Source organism: Pectinophora gossypiella, chromosome 8 (assembly GCF_024362695.1).
Source record: "Pectinophora gossypiella chromosome 8, ilPecGoss1.1, whole genome shotgun sequence".
Taxonomy (NCBI): Eukaryota; Metazoa; Arthropoda; class Insecta; order Lepidoptera; family Gelechiidae; genus Pectinophora; species Pectinophora gossypiella.
The window spans coordinates 8,454,375-8,472,489 of NC_065411.1; the positions used below are offsets into that span (position 1 = coordinate 8,454,375).

At 37.3% G+C, this 18,115-nt stretch overlaps 3 protein-coding genes across 9 annotated transcripts in view; 2 read left to right on the plus strand and 1 right to left on the minus strand.

Moving 5' to 3' along the window:
* LOC126368720 (WASH complex subunit 1-like) overlaps positions 1-8,228 on the plus strand; it is a 46,571-nt gene extending 38,343 nt beyond the window's left edge. For both annotated transcript variants that reach the window (XM_050012853.1, XM_050012852.1), the window contains exon 6: positions 1,002-8,228. In XM_050012853.1, coding sequence (XP_049868810.1) covers positions 1,002-1,178 — 177 coding nt within the window. In that variant the 3' untranslated portion in view covers positions 1,179-8,228. The remainder of the gene's footprint in view (positions 1-1,001) is intronic.
* A 728-nt stretch (positions 8,229-8,956) lies between these two features.
* LOC126368721 (WD repeat-containing protein 13-like) lies at positions 8,957-14,308 on the plus strand. Its single transcript, XM_050012854.1, has 11 exons — positions 8,957-9,225; positions 9,410-9,465; positions 9,668-9,787; positions 9,964-10,077; positions 10,324-10,477; positions 11,013-11,179; positions 11,610-11,670; positions 11,762-11,844; positions 12,532-12,695; positions 13,300-13,499; positions 13,791-14,308. The coding sequence occupies exons 1-11, from the start codon at positions 9,144-9,146 to the stop codon at positions 13,889-13,891; spliced, it is 1,302 nt and encodes a 433-aa protein (XP_049868811.1). The 5' UTR covers positions 8,957-9,143; the 3' UTR covers positions 13,892-14,308.
* A 154-nt stretch (positions 14,309-14,462) lies between these two features.
* The window catches only part of LOC126368681 (uncharacterized), a 43,224-nt gene continuing 39,571 nt past the window's right edge, over positions 14,463-18,115 (minus strand). For all 6 annotated transcript variants that reach the window (XM_050012777.1, XM_050012779.1, XM_050012778.1 and 3 more), the window contains one exon: positions 14,463-18,021. In XM_050012777.1, the coding sequence (XP_049868734.1) occupies positions 17,165-18,021 (857 nt within the window). In that variant the 3' untranslated portion in view covers positions 14,463-17,164. The remainder of the gene's footprint in view (positions 18,022-18,115) is intronic.

An 18,115-nucleotide genomic window follows, 5' to 3' on the forward strand; every position in this document is an offset into this window, starting at 1 on the left:
AGCCGTTGGTCCCGGCTATTAGCCGTAAAAATACACCTCCACCAACCCGCAATGGAGCAGCGTGGTGGAGTATGCTCCATACCCCCTCCGGTTGATTGAGGGGAGGCCTGTGCCCAGCAGTGGGACGTATATAGGCAGTTTATGTATGCAAATACTATTTTAACCTCATTATTGTGAGTAATTGAAAGTAAACGAATTTTAGTTACATTGCAAAAATGGTTGCGTTTGAACAGATTTTATATATAAAAATATATGAAGATGCTGGTACCAGGAATCGGCAACATACAGACGAAATATATTACACGTACTTACGCCCGTAATCTCCGATGCTTAAGCTTAGTACCTGCGTATATAGTATGTACGTCGTACATATTTCATAGTATAATATACTCGTATAATATTAAGTCCAATGCAGACTCAGGTTTTAGTGGTATTAAGGTGCCGGGAGTATTACCTTCTTACGTCTGTACCTAATATAACATTTACAATCCGTTTTTGAGCATTACACTTACAATGCTGATTAACAGCTTATTAGCGGTTCTCTTATCTCCTATGAAGTTCAATAACGTCGTAACGCTAAGATTTCCAGACACAATAGTTAAACAATGGAGTTTGGATTTTAAAACAACACTCGGTCTTACGACTTTATCCGAGCCATGGTAGCCCAGTTGGTAGAACGCTTGCCTCTCACTTTGAGGTCGAAGGTTCAAATCCAAGTAACCTAAACCGATGATTGTCGAATTTGTTTTTGAATTCATATTTGGATCATAAGTAAATGATTATCACGTGCTCAGCGGTGAAGGAAAACATCGTGAGGAATCCCACATTCCCGAGAAATGCATTAGGAGGTATGTGACCTAACCTGTATTGGGCTGGTTTTTCGCGGGTTGGAAAGTCAGACAGGCATGTTACGTAAGCGGACCCTGTGAGAAACTTGATAATGCTAGGGAGATGATGATGACTCGGTGTTACGACTTTAAAACATGTAACGTTGTTCCCAGACATCTAAACCGAGCGGCGGCGACCTGATGGCGGACCTGCACGCCAAACTGTCGATGCGGCGGCGCGGTATCTCGGGCGCCGAGCGTGGCTCCGTGCTGCACACGCTGGCCAGCGTGATCCCCGAGCCCACCGAGAGCTCCCCGGCGCGCTCCTCCAGCGACGACGACTGGGAATAACGACAACTGGTACTCTGACACGCCTAATAACTACGGAAATATGGGACAACTGGTACAACTTTGCAGCAGCTAATTACTATGGTACATTTGCTACAGTGACATCCAAAACAACGAACGGACATGCTCCAGAAAATTGGACCTAGACCCACTAATATAAATTAAAAATAAATGTTTTGGCACTAATTATGTTTTGAGTACGAAAGACGATGGTTCTATTAGGACTATGATTATTCTTCTCTATAAGTGCACATAAGCGTTGTTCAAAATAGCTTCATTATAATATAAATTAGGTATGTGTTTTCTGTTAGCATACTTATTACTTTTGGACCATTGTATTTGACGATCGACTTGATTGTATTGACATTCAGGTCTATGGAAAACTATGACAATATTATCATTAAAGCTCTAATTGGATGGTCTCTAGAGATGGTTAATTTTCAAGTAATATTATAGATAATAATGCGTGCATTTCACTAAAGCGAGTTAACCATGTCGCGGGTATTACATATTTGTATATTTAAGATACAGTGTGTGAGGATTACTTTATTTTTAATGACAAGAGCCATCAGGCAGCTTCTATTCTACCTAAATCAATACACAAAGTATAAATAAATCGACACGTTTTATAACACGCAAGAACTAATAACCATTATCCAATTATGTACTTCAACTTAGCATGGTTCTTAAAACGTTGATATTGTATGCGATTGTACAATTAAACTGGTATTAGTTCTAGACATCGGCTATAATTAACCGATATTAAACACTACTACTACTGCTTAGCTTCGAGAAATTCGACACCAGCATTACACTGCGCGATCTAAAAGTCCCCTGCAAAGCGACTTAACACACCATAGACGGCACTTCTCAAAACCGCTTCATATTCGAGTTCTTATAAGCACTTAATGTCCTTCAGAGAACTTTTATAACAACACTCGGGTGATAATTTTCCTAATACGTACCCCGCACTTCTGGTTAAACATATTAATTCACTCCGAGAACTCATCAAGGGCTGATTGTTTCTTATTTAATCGTTATTTATAGCTGGAACTACTGCATCTCGTGTATTTGTCGTGGCGTGGCGTATATTGTTTCTAGAGAACAAGAAGTGACAGCGGTGCGGTGGTGACATTTCGCGCCAATTCGAGCGTGGAGCGCGCTTGAGACGCCGTGGAGCGCGAAATTGTCGCGATATTTCATGTTAAAGTGGTTCATATAAGTTGGTGCATCGCAGCGTTATGACGACGTGTGTCCACAGTTCGGGTAGGTAAGGCTAAGGCCTTCAACGTTTCTCGGAAGGCGGACTTAAAATTCCTGTTGATGGTCAATTAGTCTTAATCTATAGGTCGTTTGCGTCTTTTGGCCCAGGACTAGTTTTAGTGCGAATTGATATTACGACTAAACACCTAATTAAGAACTTTTTTAGACATTAATTCTCCGTACACTACTATAAATGACAATGAAAAAACTGTCAGATAATAAATAATAACATCTGCTTTTTAATAGTTTATTAGGAAGTGTATCACAAAAAGTAAATTACGATAAATATCTAATATTATTAATCATCACGCGGCCATTACGCAAAGCTATTAAAAAAAGTAACCGCAGAGCTTTCCTTGTATTTTTTTTAATCGACAATCTCGGTCATGGCGCATGTGGCAGTAGTTTTTGCTCTGTGTATTTACAAACAGATCGGAAAGGGCCTGTTCCGGGAGGTTATTACGATAATCACATTTCTCACTAGTCGCTAGAGGTGGGCTGAGATTTAATGATTGCAGCAATCACTCAAATGACTTGACTCTTTGTATGACTCATATTATACAGTGGTAAACTATTCGGGGATTTACTTCAGTATTGGGTTTAAAAACCGCCTCCAGTCTTCGATTAAATTATCTTCAATGGCACGCCTAGCAAAGAAGACGGACGGTTCCGTTAGTTTTCAAAAACAGTTTAAAAATATACTTTGCGATAATACTTTTAAAATTACATTTTATTTTAATATGATCGGTTGGTCGCGACATTCTATACCTTTTTTCTCGGCGAGTCAACTCAGTGAGTCACCTCACCCCCCTAGCGGCTGTCTCGCTTTCGTTTCCGAGAAAGAGCGCGCGGTCTCCCCGCGAACTATCAACTGGTTCGGGTGATTAGCATTTCCAGAATTGAGAGAAATAAAGAAGACTACTTGCCGACCACTCGGACGATACGCGGAAGATGGTAACGACTGCGGCTGCAGAGAACGCACTTTGAAAGATGCTTTGAAATTATTAACGAAATTTTCAGACTTACATCCGTCTATAAAAATAAGTGTTTTATCAAAAAAAAAAATTGCTTTATCATTGCTAACCTAAGAATCACGAATAATCATTATTTAGGTGCGACGGAGTATATTATGAAAATAGATTATGATTTGTTATATTGGTTTTATAGTTAGAAAATATAATTAATCATATGAATTTTACTATTATATTGGCAGATCTGAATATAGTAAAATATGAATATATTGTTGTTAGCATGATGGTTATTGATACAACTTAGGTTAAAACTAAAATTTGAGGCACTATCTATTTCAGTTCGTATACGTTAGATCTGCTATTTACTTAACCATTACTCTCCAGTACTTTCTAAAAAAATTAATATTTCGTAATGAAATAAGACAGTTTATCATAGATTATGGAGAAAATTGATGACTAAACTCGGTATTTAATACGTCAGCAACGATAAAGATTGTTTAACATGTTATCTGTCATAAAACGTTTGTAGATAAAGTTATTTATATAGTCATGGCTATCGATTCGTTAATAATACTACAGTTTTGCATTGTATAAGAAATACGTGTCGCATCTATGCGATATAAGAAGATAAAATATCTTGCAAAGTTATTTTTTACTGCAACAGTTTTGAATTAAAGGACTCCGTTTACCAGTAGATAACCAAGCTAGTTACCTAGAATAAATAGACAGTCCGAAGTTTACTAGAGCTATGTACAGGACAAACAACTTGGATAGTAGGTACAACGTCCACACCGTTTTCTGTTAGCATTCCTCCAATAACAACAAGTTATGCTATCTTTACAAATTAAGTAACTTAATCCCACAATTCTCTAAAAAAACATGTAGAGACTGCAAAGAAATAAGATAGGTAATTTGTTGACTGATTCAGTAGCGATTGCATCACCGAACTAGGTCGTTTGCGGTATGCGTATGCGGGTGCTATAGCAAAGATAAGGTATGTTATTCTATTTGCATATTTTGTGTATTATATTATACTAAATGTTTTATCTTTGAGGTGTATGGGCCAATGTCTAAGAAGTTTTGAGTGCGAGGATGTAATATCCACCAGTCTTTAAAAAAATATTAGACAACGTAGAACCCACAGAGAACAGAACATTCATTAGGCGCCCCGCAGTTAAGCATGTGCCACAACAACTGACAATTAATGATAATTTTATTTCATTCTTGTGGTTTAAAAAAGCAACTAGATATTGCAATTAGCATTCACTGGAAACTCCAATTATGTTCTAGTACGAGTAAAATATCGTGAATGAACCTATTATTATTATGAAGTGCGTTCATGGTAGATAATTTAGGTGCTTGAAAGTGATTTATCTTTAGAACAGCAATGGTTTGTAAGTGATAGATACGATTGCTTGTAGACGTAACGCAAGGGCACAGCGGGCGTGTCTCGCTAGAAACACCCAGCAATGAATAAGACTGAAAGGGGTTCTGTAGGCTAAATTGTTGAAATAAATTACAAGGAATGACCCGCTAGGTTTGCTAAGCTACTTAAAAAGATACTAAAAACCTTGCAATTTACTACACATTTTATTGGAGTTTTAAAAGTGTTTTAGATAAAATAACGGTGTTAACTTATTGTCCGTAGCGAAGTTAATTATTTACATTTAACAGAATTATACCATATTTTAAACTCGACTTTTTATAATATTAGCTACATATATTTTTCTATGAACGATAAAGGTTTCGTTGTAATTAGTGCAAGTTATCAACGTTCAGTCGAACTCCATATTTATCTATTCGGAAATACCTAACTGCAGTCGATTCTAATTAAATTCATGGTATGGATAAAAAGTTGTGTAATTTTACGATAAAGACTGAGTAGGGAGCAATCGATAAACAGAATGTCCGGAATGTCAGGCTTTTTACTGCGAATATTATCTATCGGACCGGACAATACCTTCATAAATAAAAATAACGACACGCAACTGGTTTGTCAATAGCTATGTTGATGTGATTATATTATAATCGTAAATAACCCGACTATAATGGATTACTTCCGTTGTAAATATAATTAGCGACGCTGAGGTCAACGCTCCGATAAAAGATTTTACAACTACCTAATATAAATTAATTTATTTTACTTAACTATCATTTCTTGGAAGAAACACCTGAACAATTAATGGAAACAAAATACTTAAATCACATAATATTACTGGTGAACTCTGTTTTTAAACCCATTTAAAATTAAATCATTTCTCAATGTCACTCGTCTTTCGATAACACGATAAATCCATGACAGTGACTTCAAAGATATTATTTATGAATAAATAATAATCATGATGCAGCCGTGTTTTATAGTACACGTCACTTTAATCTCTCTTGTTTCCAACATAAAAGATAATTATAAGTTGTGGAAATACCTACGATTTATTGTCACGTGTTTAGGCAAAGAGTTCAGAAAGTTATATTCATCTTAGAAACAAGCTGTAATTTACATTTGCAACAGTAGCAGGTTCTTTGAATCTTACAATGCCCAACACATTAAAGATTCCCGAAGTGGGTAGTAATAAAGCCTAATGATAAGATTATTCAAAAGAGCGTAGTGTGACGTGACAAGGCTCAGAATGGGGACACAGTGGGCTTTGTAGACGACGCGGTGCCTTGTCCGTACATTCTCACTCAATTTCGGCACATTCGTATGCAGTGCACTGAGCTACAGTAAATTCCTACAACTAGTGTGTCGGTAAACCGTTTTACATTATGGATAGACTTGGATTAAAGTTGCTTGGCACAGGCCTAAGCTTGAGGTCGATTGATCAGCATTCAGGATGGAGACAATGCTAGCTGCCGGCTTGATGCTTTAAACCATTTATATACAACTACCGTACTTTAAAGTTAGGACCCAAAAGTGGTTCTTTTAAGAAATTTTATTAAAACATGTGCTGAGTTAAGAAGATCATACTTTAGTAGGTATAATTAATTAGAACCCAAGACGATAAAAACGATAACGGTAGTTTTTTCATCGCAAAGACAGGCCCACGACTATCACAGCTAAAGTCATTGTAACTGAGTCATGGAATGTCTTATTGAATTCTATGTTTTTGTTGTCAACGACAGAAATTATGAATTAATAATAAAGGCAAGTAAATGTGATGTTTAGTTAAAACATTAGCCTTATATGCTTAAATCCTAGATGACTGTTCACAACTTGTCGCACGGATTCTGTAAAAGTCTTTGTTCTTGACAAACGCTGTCAAATTCTTAATATAACTTAGTGTTGTCTAATTACAGAACTTAATACAACTTACATTTGTATTATTCACGACGAATGCGACGTGATAATTTATGTAATACTAAATAAAAATACCCACAGAATGTATCTTCTTGAAATGTTATTGTAATTAGACGATACCCTTGCCGGCTCTTGCCTGTAAACATTTGACCTCAATAAAATGTACTATAATTAAGTGTAACGGGACATACGTCAATAATTCCGTCATTACAGTATAGCACATGTTGGACACAATATTACGCAAGGTTACATGAGTAAAGTAATAAATATGGCACGCCCCTGAATGTTAGCATATCAATCGCTTATTATATTTAAATTCGAGTATACCCTCATTTGATGTAGTAATGACCCAAAGCTAAATCAAAGCAATAGACTACTACATTTTAGAATTGAAGATTAGTACAGGAAGCGTGAAAAATTACATTAAACCATAAATAATCGTAATGGCGGAATTTAAAATCTTAGAAAATAGTATAATGTATGTAACTACTTGTGTAAACAGAGGCCGGAAATTGGTCCATGCCGTGATAGCGTCTATCGAAGAATTGCACTTTCCTCAAACAACGAACTTACAGTTACGTCAGAGATTATGTTCTATTGGCAGCTGTTTATAGGTGCTGTATGTTATATGCCATTGTTTTAGCTGCGTGTTTAAAGGGTTTTGGACTTTATCAATTAAGATTGACAAACGTTTAAAGTTCCGCCTTGTGGAAATTATATTTTTTATTTGCATCGTGTTCAATGAATTCCGTGTATAATTTGTCAATCGTAATTGATCTTCTCCACAACACTTTAATTAAAATAAGTGACTAATTTTAAACAACTATTGTAGGTATTAGGTAGCTCCAGCTTCTATTAAAATCGGCTAAAATAAATATATTGATATTATGGTTTGTTAATGAAATTATGTATTTTGTATATAAATTAGAATAAGATTTTTAATGTATAAACTGTAGTGCGTAATCGGTAAATATTATTGTCTAGTAATACTTGCCTTTAGATTTACGTTAAGTTTTGACTGATTTATTTTAATCTACATTATGTATCATGTAGGTAGTAAAAGTGCCTGAACTTTGTGAAGACTGGAAAACTTTGAAATGGTGTTATGGAAACAGTAAATGAATGGGAAATAGTTATATTAAACGTTTTCCCCGATTTCAAGTATGGTACTCCAGGCACTTTCACTTGCTCTTCTAGTTTAAAGCTATACATATTTTTTACACTAAACCTACGCATTTTTTTACAGTCAATGCAATGTTTGAACATTATTTTAGGTACAACAAGTATAGTCAATGTTTAACAATGGATTTGTAGTTACTAATTAATTGACTGTCTTATAATACACGACGCGATCGATGATGTTGCACTGTAAAAGACTATTACTAAGTTTATAACTAATCCGTCTCATGTAAATAAAGTCAGCAATTGTTTACCTCCGCCATCTGTACACATCATTTGTTGTATGAATCCGTTTTAAATCTACGATCTAATTAATGTTTGTCAAATAAATGGAATACAAATGTTTATTAAGTTTTTCAATCGATCCTATTGCATAATCCCCTGAAGTGCGAGTTAAGCAGAAATGTCTCCAAGGCAGTAATTGGGGGTCACCGACTTGTGTTTACGCATTCTGATTATTTATAACGGCAGAGCCTCTAGATGCTACGTGTTCGGGGTTTTACACGGCTTTGCCCCAGAATAACGTGCTTTGAGATTTCTCGGTATGACAGCGAAGCGGGGCGCCCGCTCGCCGAGTATTTCGGAATCGGAAACAAGGATTCCAAGAAATGGCTGGCCTCCGCGCGCGGTCTGCGTCGGAGGACGCGCGATGAACTTGCGTGGGCATGATAAATAGCCACGCGTCGCAACATGATTAGGATTACCTAGAAATTGATAATCATTTTGCAATTTACATAAGATATAGTTTTTAGAAACACTATGCTGGTAGATCACACTGACTACCATTTATAAAAGAGGTACTTAAGTACCTACCTACTACTACGTATACTGTACATCGAAGACTGTACATTAAAACTGCCGATGAATACAATACAGTGTGAATTTATGTATGTTACTTAGTTTGGACTCTGTTAAAGCCATACTATTTCATCCTATAATTTACAGGTAAAATGGAAAATTGGGAAAAACAAAGTTTAAAGTACATGACTCGTTCAGTGAAGTAAGAAACGAACATACCTAATGTTTTATAAAACAATTAATAATGAAACGAACGACCACCTAAGAACAGCTGTTTGTTGTCAAACGAATGAAACGTCATGTCATTAAAGTTAGTAACAGGAACTAAAAATTGTTTTTTATATGTTAAAATACAATAATTGTGCTTATTTTCGGAACAATCCCATGAAATATAACTACAATGAGCGTCATCCAAAAGTATAGTGTAAAGTACTAAGAGAATAGTGATTTAAGTGGGCTGCAATGGCAGCAGCATTTCAACAACAGATTTTCGCTCTGGACGCCAGATTCAATGCATACCGAGCTCCGAATAATCCAAATTTTAGTAAGTGCATATAATTCGGAGCACCTAGAGCATTTTTTTTCTTTAAACTACAAAAATATAGCCTTTGCAATATTAAAAACATGTATTCTATAGACAAATATCAAAACAACGGGAAAATTAAATAAAAATATTTGCGAATTGTTACAATTGTTGTTTATTAAGTACATCAATTTGATTATTCTAGAGACCCTTTACATACGTCGGCGCAGTCAACTTCTTCGTGAAAATGCTAAATTCAAGGCAAGTACCTGCTTTAATAATACTTATTTTCCATTTATGTTCTTAATCTTTGTGTCGATACCTATGTTTCAAATAGTAAGTTCAAGACTTAACAATGTGTTTAAATTACCTACATTTAATATTAATTGTTGTAAAAATATTTATAAAGGTACCTACCTTTATTTTTCCACTATCTGCAAATAAAATCTGGTATCCCTTATAGGATATAGAGACAATAAAGAAGTACCTGAACATCAGAAGCCAGCTGCTGCAGCGTCGTTATGGAGTGCAAGACAACATCTCACTTAGCTCAACATCCTCAAGGCAGAGGTCTAGTAGCAAAGTAAGCTCTATTTTGTGAACAACTAATTTTACCTACAAAGTAAAATAAAGTATATGTAGACTCCTCTGATTTACATTAATATATCATATTGTTTTAGATTGATTTAGCCTATTATATTTCTAATATTCAAAGATTGAAATTAACTAACAATAATAATAATAATATAATATTTTCAGGCCAGTCTGGCACTTGATGACTTCCCTTCACCGGGCCCTAATTCTAAAAAGAAAAATGACCTCACCATATCAGAAAACTACGCTTTTACAGGAGTACATCATATATTTGATCAGGTATGTAATTGATGTAAGAGGACTTTTAGGGTACTGTATTACAAACATTTGTCTGTGTTAAAAAACTTTTTTTGCACATCATTTGCAATTTGTCTACACCCTTTGATTGCCTCTTATAGATTGAGGGAGTAGCTTAGTCAAGTTGCAAACGCTCTTGTTTTGCAAAATTACTAGGGACCCTGGAAAAACATCAGATGTTTGTTAAAATGACAATTGGTTTCTAGTTACAATACATATATATTCCAGCACACAGATCAAGTGAGCATGGTGAAATTTGCAAACAACGACCGGTCGAAGCTGTGCTGCGCGTCACACGACGGCACCGTATCCATTTGTGACGTCACAGCATCGCCGCCCCGCGTGAGCGTGGTCTTCGATGGACATACTGACGCTGTCACCGGTATGTCTTTGTATAGACATTCCACTGACCCCCTTAACTGTATTGGATTCTACAGAACCACAATTTACCATAAGATACCTTGTTGACACATTTAGTTTTGATTATCAATCTGATTAAATTTTCTATGCATTATACATTATACAATTTATCAAAAAAAATATAGCAAGGGTGGGATTGAATTGGCTTGTATTATATACGTATATTATATAAAACTTGAAGAGCAAAGACGGCTTATCATTAGAAAAAATCTGAATCTGAAATCACTAGAAAATGAATTTAGGACATATTAACTGTGTAGGTATGAAATTAAGTTAAAGTAAGTTTAATAAATTCACGCCTGCATCCCTATCAGGGTGTGCATAGCCAAACCACACACAAATGATCGAGAAGACAATCTGCTTTCACTGATATTCCTCTGAAGATATTAAATCATAGGGTAATAAGTCATTCGCGATAACAAGCGTGTCGTACTCTTTGTCTACTTATGAGTACATTGTTCACGCAGTCGTAAGTTGCACGAATGCTGCTGTTACAGGGTGCGACTGGTCGGCGTCCAACGAGCTGCTGGTGACGTGCGGGCTGGACGGCGCGCTGTGCCTGTGGGACGTGGCGCGGCGCAGGCGCCTGCGCGCGGCGCGGGACCAGCTGCGCGCGCCGCTGCTGTGCTGCTGCTTCCAGCCCGCCAACAACAACATGGTCATCGTATCCTTTACTGCCCGCACGCACTTGGAGGCTAATATATGGATGAACTAGTAATTGATCGTGGAAGCCTCCCTAAGGCTAAAGCTCTCCCAAAATAACATGAATTATATGAATATATCAATTCACGCTCGTAATCCTTACTGGGATGGGCTCTTCATAACTTAATAAATTATACAATCCCGGCTCGGCCTCTTTACCAATGAATTATACTTTAATGTACCTCTGCTTATGATAAGGATATGATGAACCGGATAGTGGCAGGCGCATTAATGGTACCTCATTTTAGGAAGAACACGAAGGATGGTTTTTTCGGCACGCTGAACGCTTTCTGTTTTTACCTGTTCCCAGTCAAGTATAGAATGCTCTATAGAATTGTTTATAATGCTCCCTTCCATTCAATGAAATAATATTCCTGAATAATATAATAAAGGCCGGCAACGCAAGAGGAATGGTTGAGGTTTTGAACATATCGACGGGAATATATCCAAGAGGTAAGTTTAGTTGAGTCGTAAACATTTACGATGATGCAATAACATTTTGTATTTAAATGAGCTAGTTTATACAGAGTGTTCTCATGTTCAGGTGGGAGTAGTATCCTCGGTGGGAAAGTGCTGTCTATAGCGTGCGAATCGAGCGGCCGAATGTTCTGGGCAGCCAACGATAAGGTATGTCTTTAATTAACGTTATTTTTTTTAAACGAGTTCTAACAAGTACTAACGTGGTAGCAGCCTGGACAGATAGATTTACGTGCTCTTCGAAGCACGGTGGAGCTAAAGCGAGATCTGTTTAGTAGCCTAAATCCGTGACTTTTTAAGTTTCATAATATTTAGAAAGGATATTTACTGTCGGTTTCTTGGAAATAGTGATTGCTCGTCATCATTTAGTAGCAATTTCAAACCAATTATAAAACATCAGCTTTATTTTTTTAATTAAATAATGTTATTCTTAGGACACATTACATATCGTTACAACTTAATTACTACATTGTTTTTTAAGTTCTACGAATCTAATCCATTATGATTGTGTTACTGCCGTTTAATGAATTACCTTTAACTATTGACCTCATGTTAATTTTATTTTCGGTGTGGTATGTTGATGACATTTCTTTGTTTTTTTTTTACGAATTTAGAGCAGAACAAATATACAGTAATCTTCTTGTATTATTTTGAATATTTGTTGTACATGTAGGAAAGTCTCACTCTAAAGTCCATTGCCAGGGCAGAATCACAAGCAAACTACAGATTGACAATTATTAAAATAAACAATTATAATAAATTAAGGACAGTATTTTATGAATGAAGGGAATTGATTAGCGGTTATTATAGCCGTTAATAAGGTTTGTGTGGGTGTAGGGTGTGATCGTGAGCTACCGCATGGAGGGCGCGGGCGGCGCGCTGAGCAAGCTGCGGCGCTGCGTGGTGGGCGGGCCCGTCAGCTGCCTCAGCTGGAGCCCGTGGCTGGCGCGCCACCCCGCGCTGCTCGTCAGCGCGCAGGACAACTCGCTCTACCTGTTCCGGTCAGTACTCTTGATACAGCAGAAACCGCCGTCACTCACTTTTCATTAAGTATTGCTACTTACCGAACGAATTAAAATTTTCATTTTTTCATGGGTCCTTACAGGCAAAAACTAGATGAGATGAAAAATCGATAGTTTCACTATCGATAGTAAACAACCAAAATCATCTGCCCAACCGATAGGCCTATCGATACTATCGATTAATTATCGATACTATCGTTTTTTGGTAAACTATCGATAGTTCGATCGAAAACTATCGAGCGGCAACACTAGTCTAGGTGTTATAGTGTATCTCACAGACATTGCACAATCTGTTAGGCTATCAAGTTTCATTTTTGTTATAAAGTACATTTGGTTACGCAAAGAGTGAAATGCTATTTGCACAGCCTTAAAGACAAACATGTCATTCATCATCATAGAGGAAAACACACGTGACACGGACTTTTCCTTAGATGCTAATTCCGCCTACTGGATCTTCATGGGTATTTAAAACTTAATAAATTATAGAATCCCGGCTCGGCGTCTTAACCAATGAATTAGACTTTAATGTACCTCTGCTCACCCCTTAGCGCTTGAATTATAAAAGATTTTTTTTCTAATCCAGTATCACGGACCGCGAAGGCACACTCCTATTAAAGAAGCGTTTCGACGTGCTTTCTACACATCAGAGCGTGCGATCCACGTTCTGCCCGATCATGTCGTTCCGTCGCGGCGTATGCGTCGTGTCGGGGAGTGAAGATTCCTGCGTCTATTTCCTCGACATCGAAGGCCGCGCTGATAACCCAGTTGTCAATAAGCTACAAGGTACGTTACGACGGCAAACTTAAACCTATTTAAAAAAGGAAAGGATGGTACGGCGTGTCGTTCTTATTCCTAGAGCTGGTGGGGCAAGATCCCGCTTCATAATCTCTACCTGAGCTGAGTTGCAAATTGTAAGACAACTATATGGTCGTAAGGCCCAAAGTCCTTTTAAAATCCAAATCCCATTGTTTAACTATTGTGTCTGGAAATCCGGGCCTTACGAGGATATACCCTACTTATTTATTCTTAACTATTTGTACTGTTACTTCCGAATATTAAAAACACTGGTTTAAGGGCACGCGGCACCGGTGCTGGGTGTGAGCTTCAGCTACGACGAGAGTCTGCTAGCCACGAGTGACGTCACCGGCCTCGTCATCATCTGGCGGCGCGGGTGATTCCAAACGACGTGCTCTTCGAATTGGTTAACCCTTTCAACGCTACTACTTGCTACTCCTTTGACTACACGTTGCGAACTTGCGACCCGTAAGGATTAAATCTCGTAAATATGCAGGTAAAAAGATTTTATATGACATACATAACATGGCGTAGATGTCACGGAAGTGAACTGTCGAATAAAGTTGGACTTTGGCGTTAAAGGGCTAAAATGGCTCTTCACTGATAAAGTAACTGTTATTTTCTTAGTACGTGACAGTTCGTTCGTTTTCACGTGAGGAAGGTCAAAGGGTTCTAGAGATGACGATTTGACATGACAACAAGAATATGAGACATGTTGGCGCTAAATCTTGTTAAGAATTATCTGGCCAAGTCTTTGACCCAAAAAGCATTTCGAATCTCTAATAAATAATAATATATATAAGTGAATATTTATAAAAATAAAAGGCTTATATTTGAGTCACAAGTTTTATTAATTTTTTGTTTCATAGAAATACTTTTAAAAGACTCGACAAAGTCACAATATGAAAAGACTTCCGATGCGTTCACATTCACAATACTGCTGACAGCTCAAACAAATAACAAGTTACAAACAATAAATACCATAATGTTGGACACCTCATTCAAAATAATTCCTCGTTTTGTGTACATAAAGGTAAAGTATATTCAATCAGCAGTTGGAGAGATTTCTCCAATCAACTATGAAACTCATCTACAAACCGATAGCGTTACTTGATCGTACGGAAATCTAACCAAACTATGTACCCAGTAAACCAGAGTAACTCTATATTGTAACAAAATGGACACCTACCGTATTTACACCTGTACATTAACGAAAAAGTTTCTAAAACTGTAAAATATAATGTTGAGAACAATAATCACGTATGCAGTACAATAATTAATACAATCAATACATTTTCATATTCAAAAAATTTCTTGGATAACATTAAATTATATTTACAGCAGTAACTAAACAACTAAAACGCGATGATATGGAAATGAGAAGAATTGCACATCAGGTTCACACTTGGACGTATTGCAATAATGATGACGTAATTTAGTGGCACACTTCACGACGTGCAATCAGCAACAGTCACTTTATAACACGAACAAATAATTCATGATTTTCAAAGATAATAAACTATGGGTTCATAAGACACTAAACGTAATATTTCCCTAATAAAATAATACTCGAAATCATAGCATAAAATATAAAAACGTGGCATATAAGTTCAAGTTCATTTACTCTGCGATATACAGTCACAGGGGCAAAGTTTATTCTAGGGGAGACTTAACATGCATGCCTGTTGCTGAGGGCACAATAAATACTCGAATGTCGATCTGCTGTCGACTCGTTACGATAACTACGCTACGCTTACCTAATATAACTTTAACTTACCTACTGTTGGCTTAACCTCGTTAGACCGAAACGTTAATTTAGATATCCCTGAGGTTGATGGAAGATGTTTATTGACTTGTGCGTACTGTCACAAATAATACAATTTAGACGACACAATGCTGCAAAGATTGCATCAAATCGGTTACATTCAGTGGTGGTAGCATATTCGCCTCAGATAGATGTCCAGCTTCATGTGTATGCTTAGACAACGAAACGGCTGAGATTCTCTAAGATACATTAATTACGTACATATGATGTAAAGCAAATAATTGCATTCAATATCAACATTTAAGGTCAGTGCACATCTATAGTGACCGCATTTGCGACTCAATTTGGTGACATTTGAAAATTCACACGTTATAATTTTATGTCGCGTTTTACACATGTGCACAGACCCTTATGGTCTTGCATTTGTAACAAAATGCATCTAAGACATTCGGAATTATTCTCATTCATGTAAACTTGAGATTTCCGAGTGTATTATGAACCTTGTCACAAATTTGCGGGACCCAAATTACTCTTAATTTCTCAGTTCAGTTACCCATTTAAAACGACTGGAGTTAGAGTAATTCTAATCATCTACCACAATACGAAATAAGAGTAAAAATTTTACGTATGAAAAATCTATCAATTATGATCATGGGCTGTTAGTGGTACAAAAATTGGATAGGCCATTGTCTATTCATTTAATATCGGTCGCCGTACGCTTAGCCGAATTTTATGCATATCCTGTGAATAGTTATAAAACTATCTTATAAATATGCATGGACTTCTTGTGTCAAACGTAACGATTTAATATCCTGTGTTTTGGCATTATAGTAAATCGTTTATTCAGTTCTATACAAGAGGTTCACTCAATTATTCTTCGATTGGCTAAGTGTCTGTCGACCTTTATGTAAAAGTAGGCTGTAAACTATCTACGGATTGCAATTGTAAAACGTATCAAAGCACTTAAGTTTATTAATAATATTCGTATTGAAAGCGCTAAGTTACAATATTATTTTATTCATAATTCACGGTTATTTGTACCTTAGTTGTGAAGATCAGACGAACACTGGTAGTTGACGTGGAACTAAAGTTCTTGTCTACGATTTTACTGATTACTTCAGATCCACTCAAACATTGACATATTTAGAAACTATCTACGAAATTGGGAATAATGTGTTTTCGAATAATTTATTTATTTATTTTGCACATGTGACTTGCAATATTACAGAATAAATAAATATATTATAATTATCTTCTTAAATTAAATGAGTATTATTATATGGGTTTTGTTTTTTGTAAAAGTTTTTTTTAGGTTGGAGATACATGTTATGAACCGATATGTATTCGCCAGTTTACTTTGGTTATTTACTTACAGATATTTTGTTTTAGGCTTTTTCTTGTTTCCAGCAAAACTTGATTAAATATAAATATTTGATTTTGGACAGTTACGTCTTAGAATAGTCATGAACAGGTTATAATATTCATATAAAAACCAACATTAAATATTCACTATACGAATTCACATTTCCTTAAATCGTTCAGATTTTTACGAACATTTCAATTCACAGAGTAACCTCATGTTCAATATTTTTATGACACCTTAGTATTAACATTTTAACGGCTTTATCTTATAACATCTCCTACTGGACTTCGTATATTGCTTTGGTGTTCATCACCTAGCTTAGAGTGACTCGGTAACAAAGAGTGTCCACAGTAAACATATAATAGAAATCTTGAAATATCGTATCTCCTACCGTCAATATATGTTTTTAATTAACGTTACTGGATTTCTCTCTTTGTTGCCACACGTCTAAACTCCTCATTTGGTAGTGAAGCCACCTGTTATACTCGCAGTTTATACAATAACAAATCCGCTACATTGTTCTAATTACGACACGTTTGGGGTTTTCCTCTCGAGTGTGGCTTTGGAGCTGCTTTCAATGCCAGAGTCCTCGTCGCCACTATCGAGCACCGTGCCCTCACCCTTAACAGCTTCCACCTTTACAGGACTCTCCTCTTTCACCTCGGCTGTCTCTTCTTCTATTTCATCTGTCAATATTATCTTCTGATCAGAGTTTTCGGGTTCTACGTTCTTTTGGTTAGCGTGACCCTTTCCGAAGGTGGAAAACGTCGGTTCGGGAACAGTGACGTCTTCCGCGTCCTTCTGTATGGCCAACGACGTGGTTACAATGGGGGTCTCATCGGTCATCACGAGAGGGGTCTCCGCCGGGCGCTCGTCGGGGATGCGATGCCGCTTCGGCTTGTCGAGCACGAAGTTGAACACTCTGTTGTGTCTCGGCGATGGTATGTGCGGGCTGGGCGGCAGGTCTAGCTTGAGTTTGTCTCTGGTGTGCCGGAGCCCGCCGAGAGCCTCGCCGCCGGGAGAACTCGGGCTGACGGACTCGCTCGAGCTACCGCTATCGATAGGTTTCCAGCATTGACTCACCTCGCTTTCTGGGATTTTCTTGGTCTTGAAGTCTTCTTCTGTGGTGGTGGATCCTGGCGTGAAGTCTTCGACGCCGGAGTCGGGGGTGGTGAAGTCGAGGGATGGTGTTCTGGTCTGGGTGAGGGCGGTGGGTGCGAGCGGTGAGGGGGGCGGGGGGAAGTCGTCGGCGTCGTCGAGGTCGTGCTCCAGCAGCTGCGGCTTCACGTGCATGCCGGGGAAGAACTGGCTTGTCGTGGACATGATGCCAAGGCTTTCGAACGGCCGCGCCGACGACGATATGAAGAAATCTTCGTCGTAGTCTGTTGAAAAAAAAACTCACTATAAATGGCAATATAGAATGCAAACATGACAATAAACGTTGGATGACAAAAATGTATAGCGCTAAACTGGAGA

Excerpts from the sequence above, each read along its gene's own strand:
- LOC126368721 (XM_050012854.1), top strand. The coding sequence starts at position 9,144 with ATGGCAGCAGCATTTCAACAACAGATTTTCGCTCTGGACGCCAGATTC. Across the intron at positions 9,226-9,409 it reads TCCGAATAATCCAAATTTTA|AGACCCTTTACATACGTCGG; the intron begins GTAAGTGCATAT and ends TGATTATTCTAG. Across the intron at positions 10,478-11,012 it reads ACATACTGACGCTGTCACCG|GGTGCGACTGGTCGGCGTCC; the intron begins GTATGTCTTTGT and ends CTGCTGTTACAG.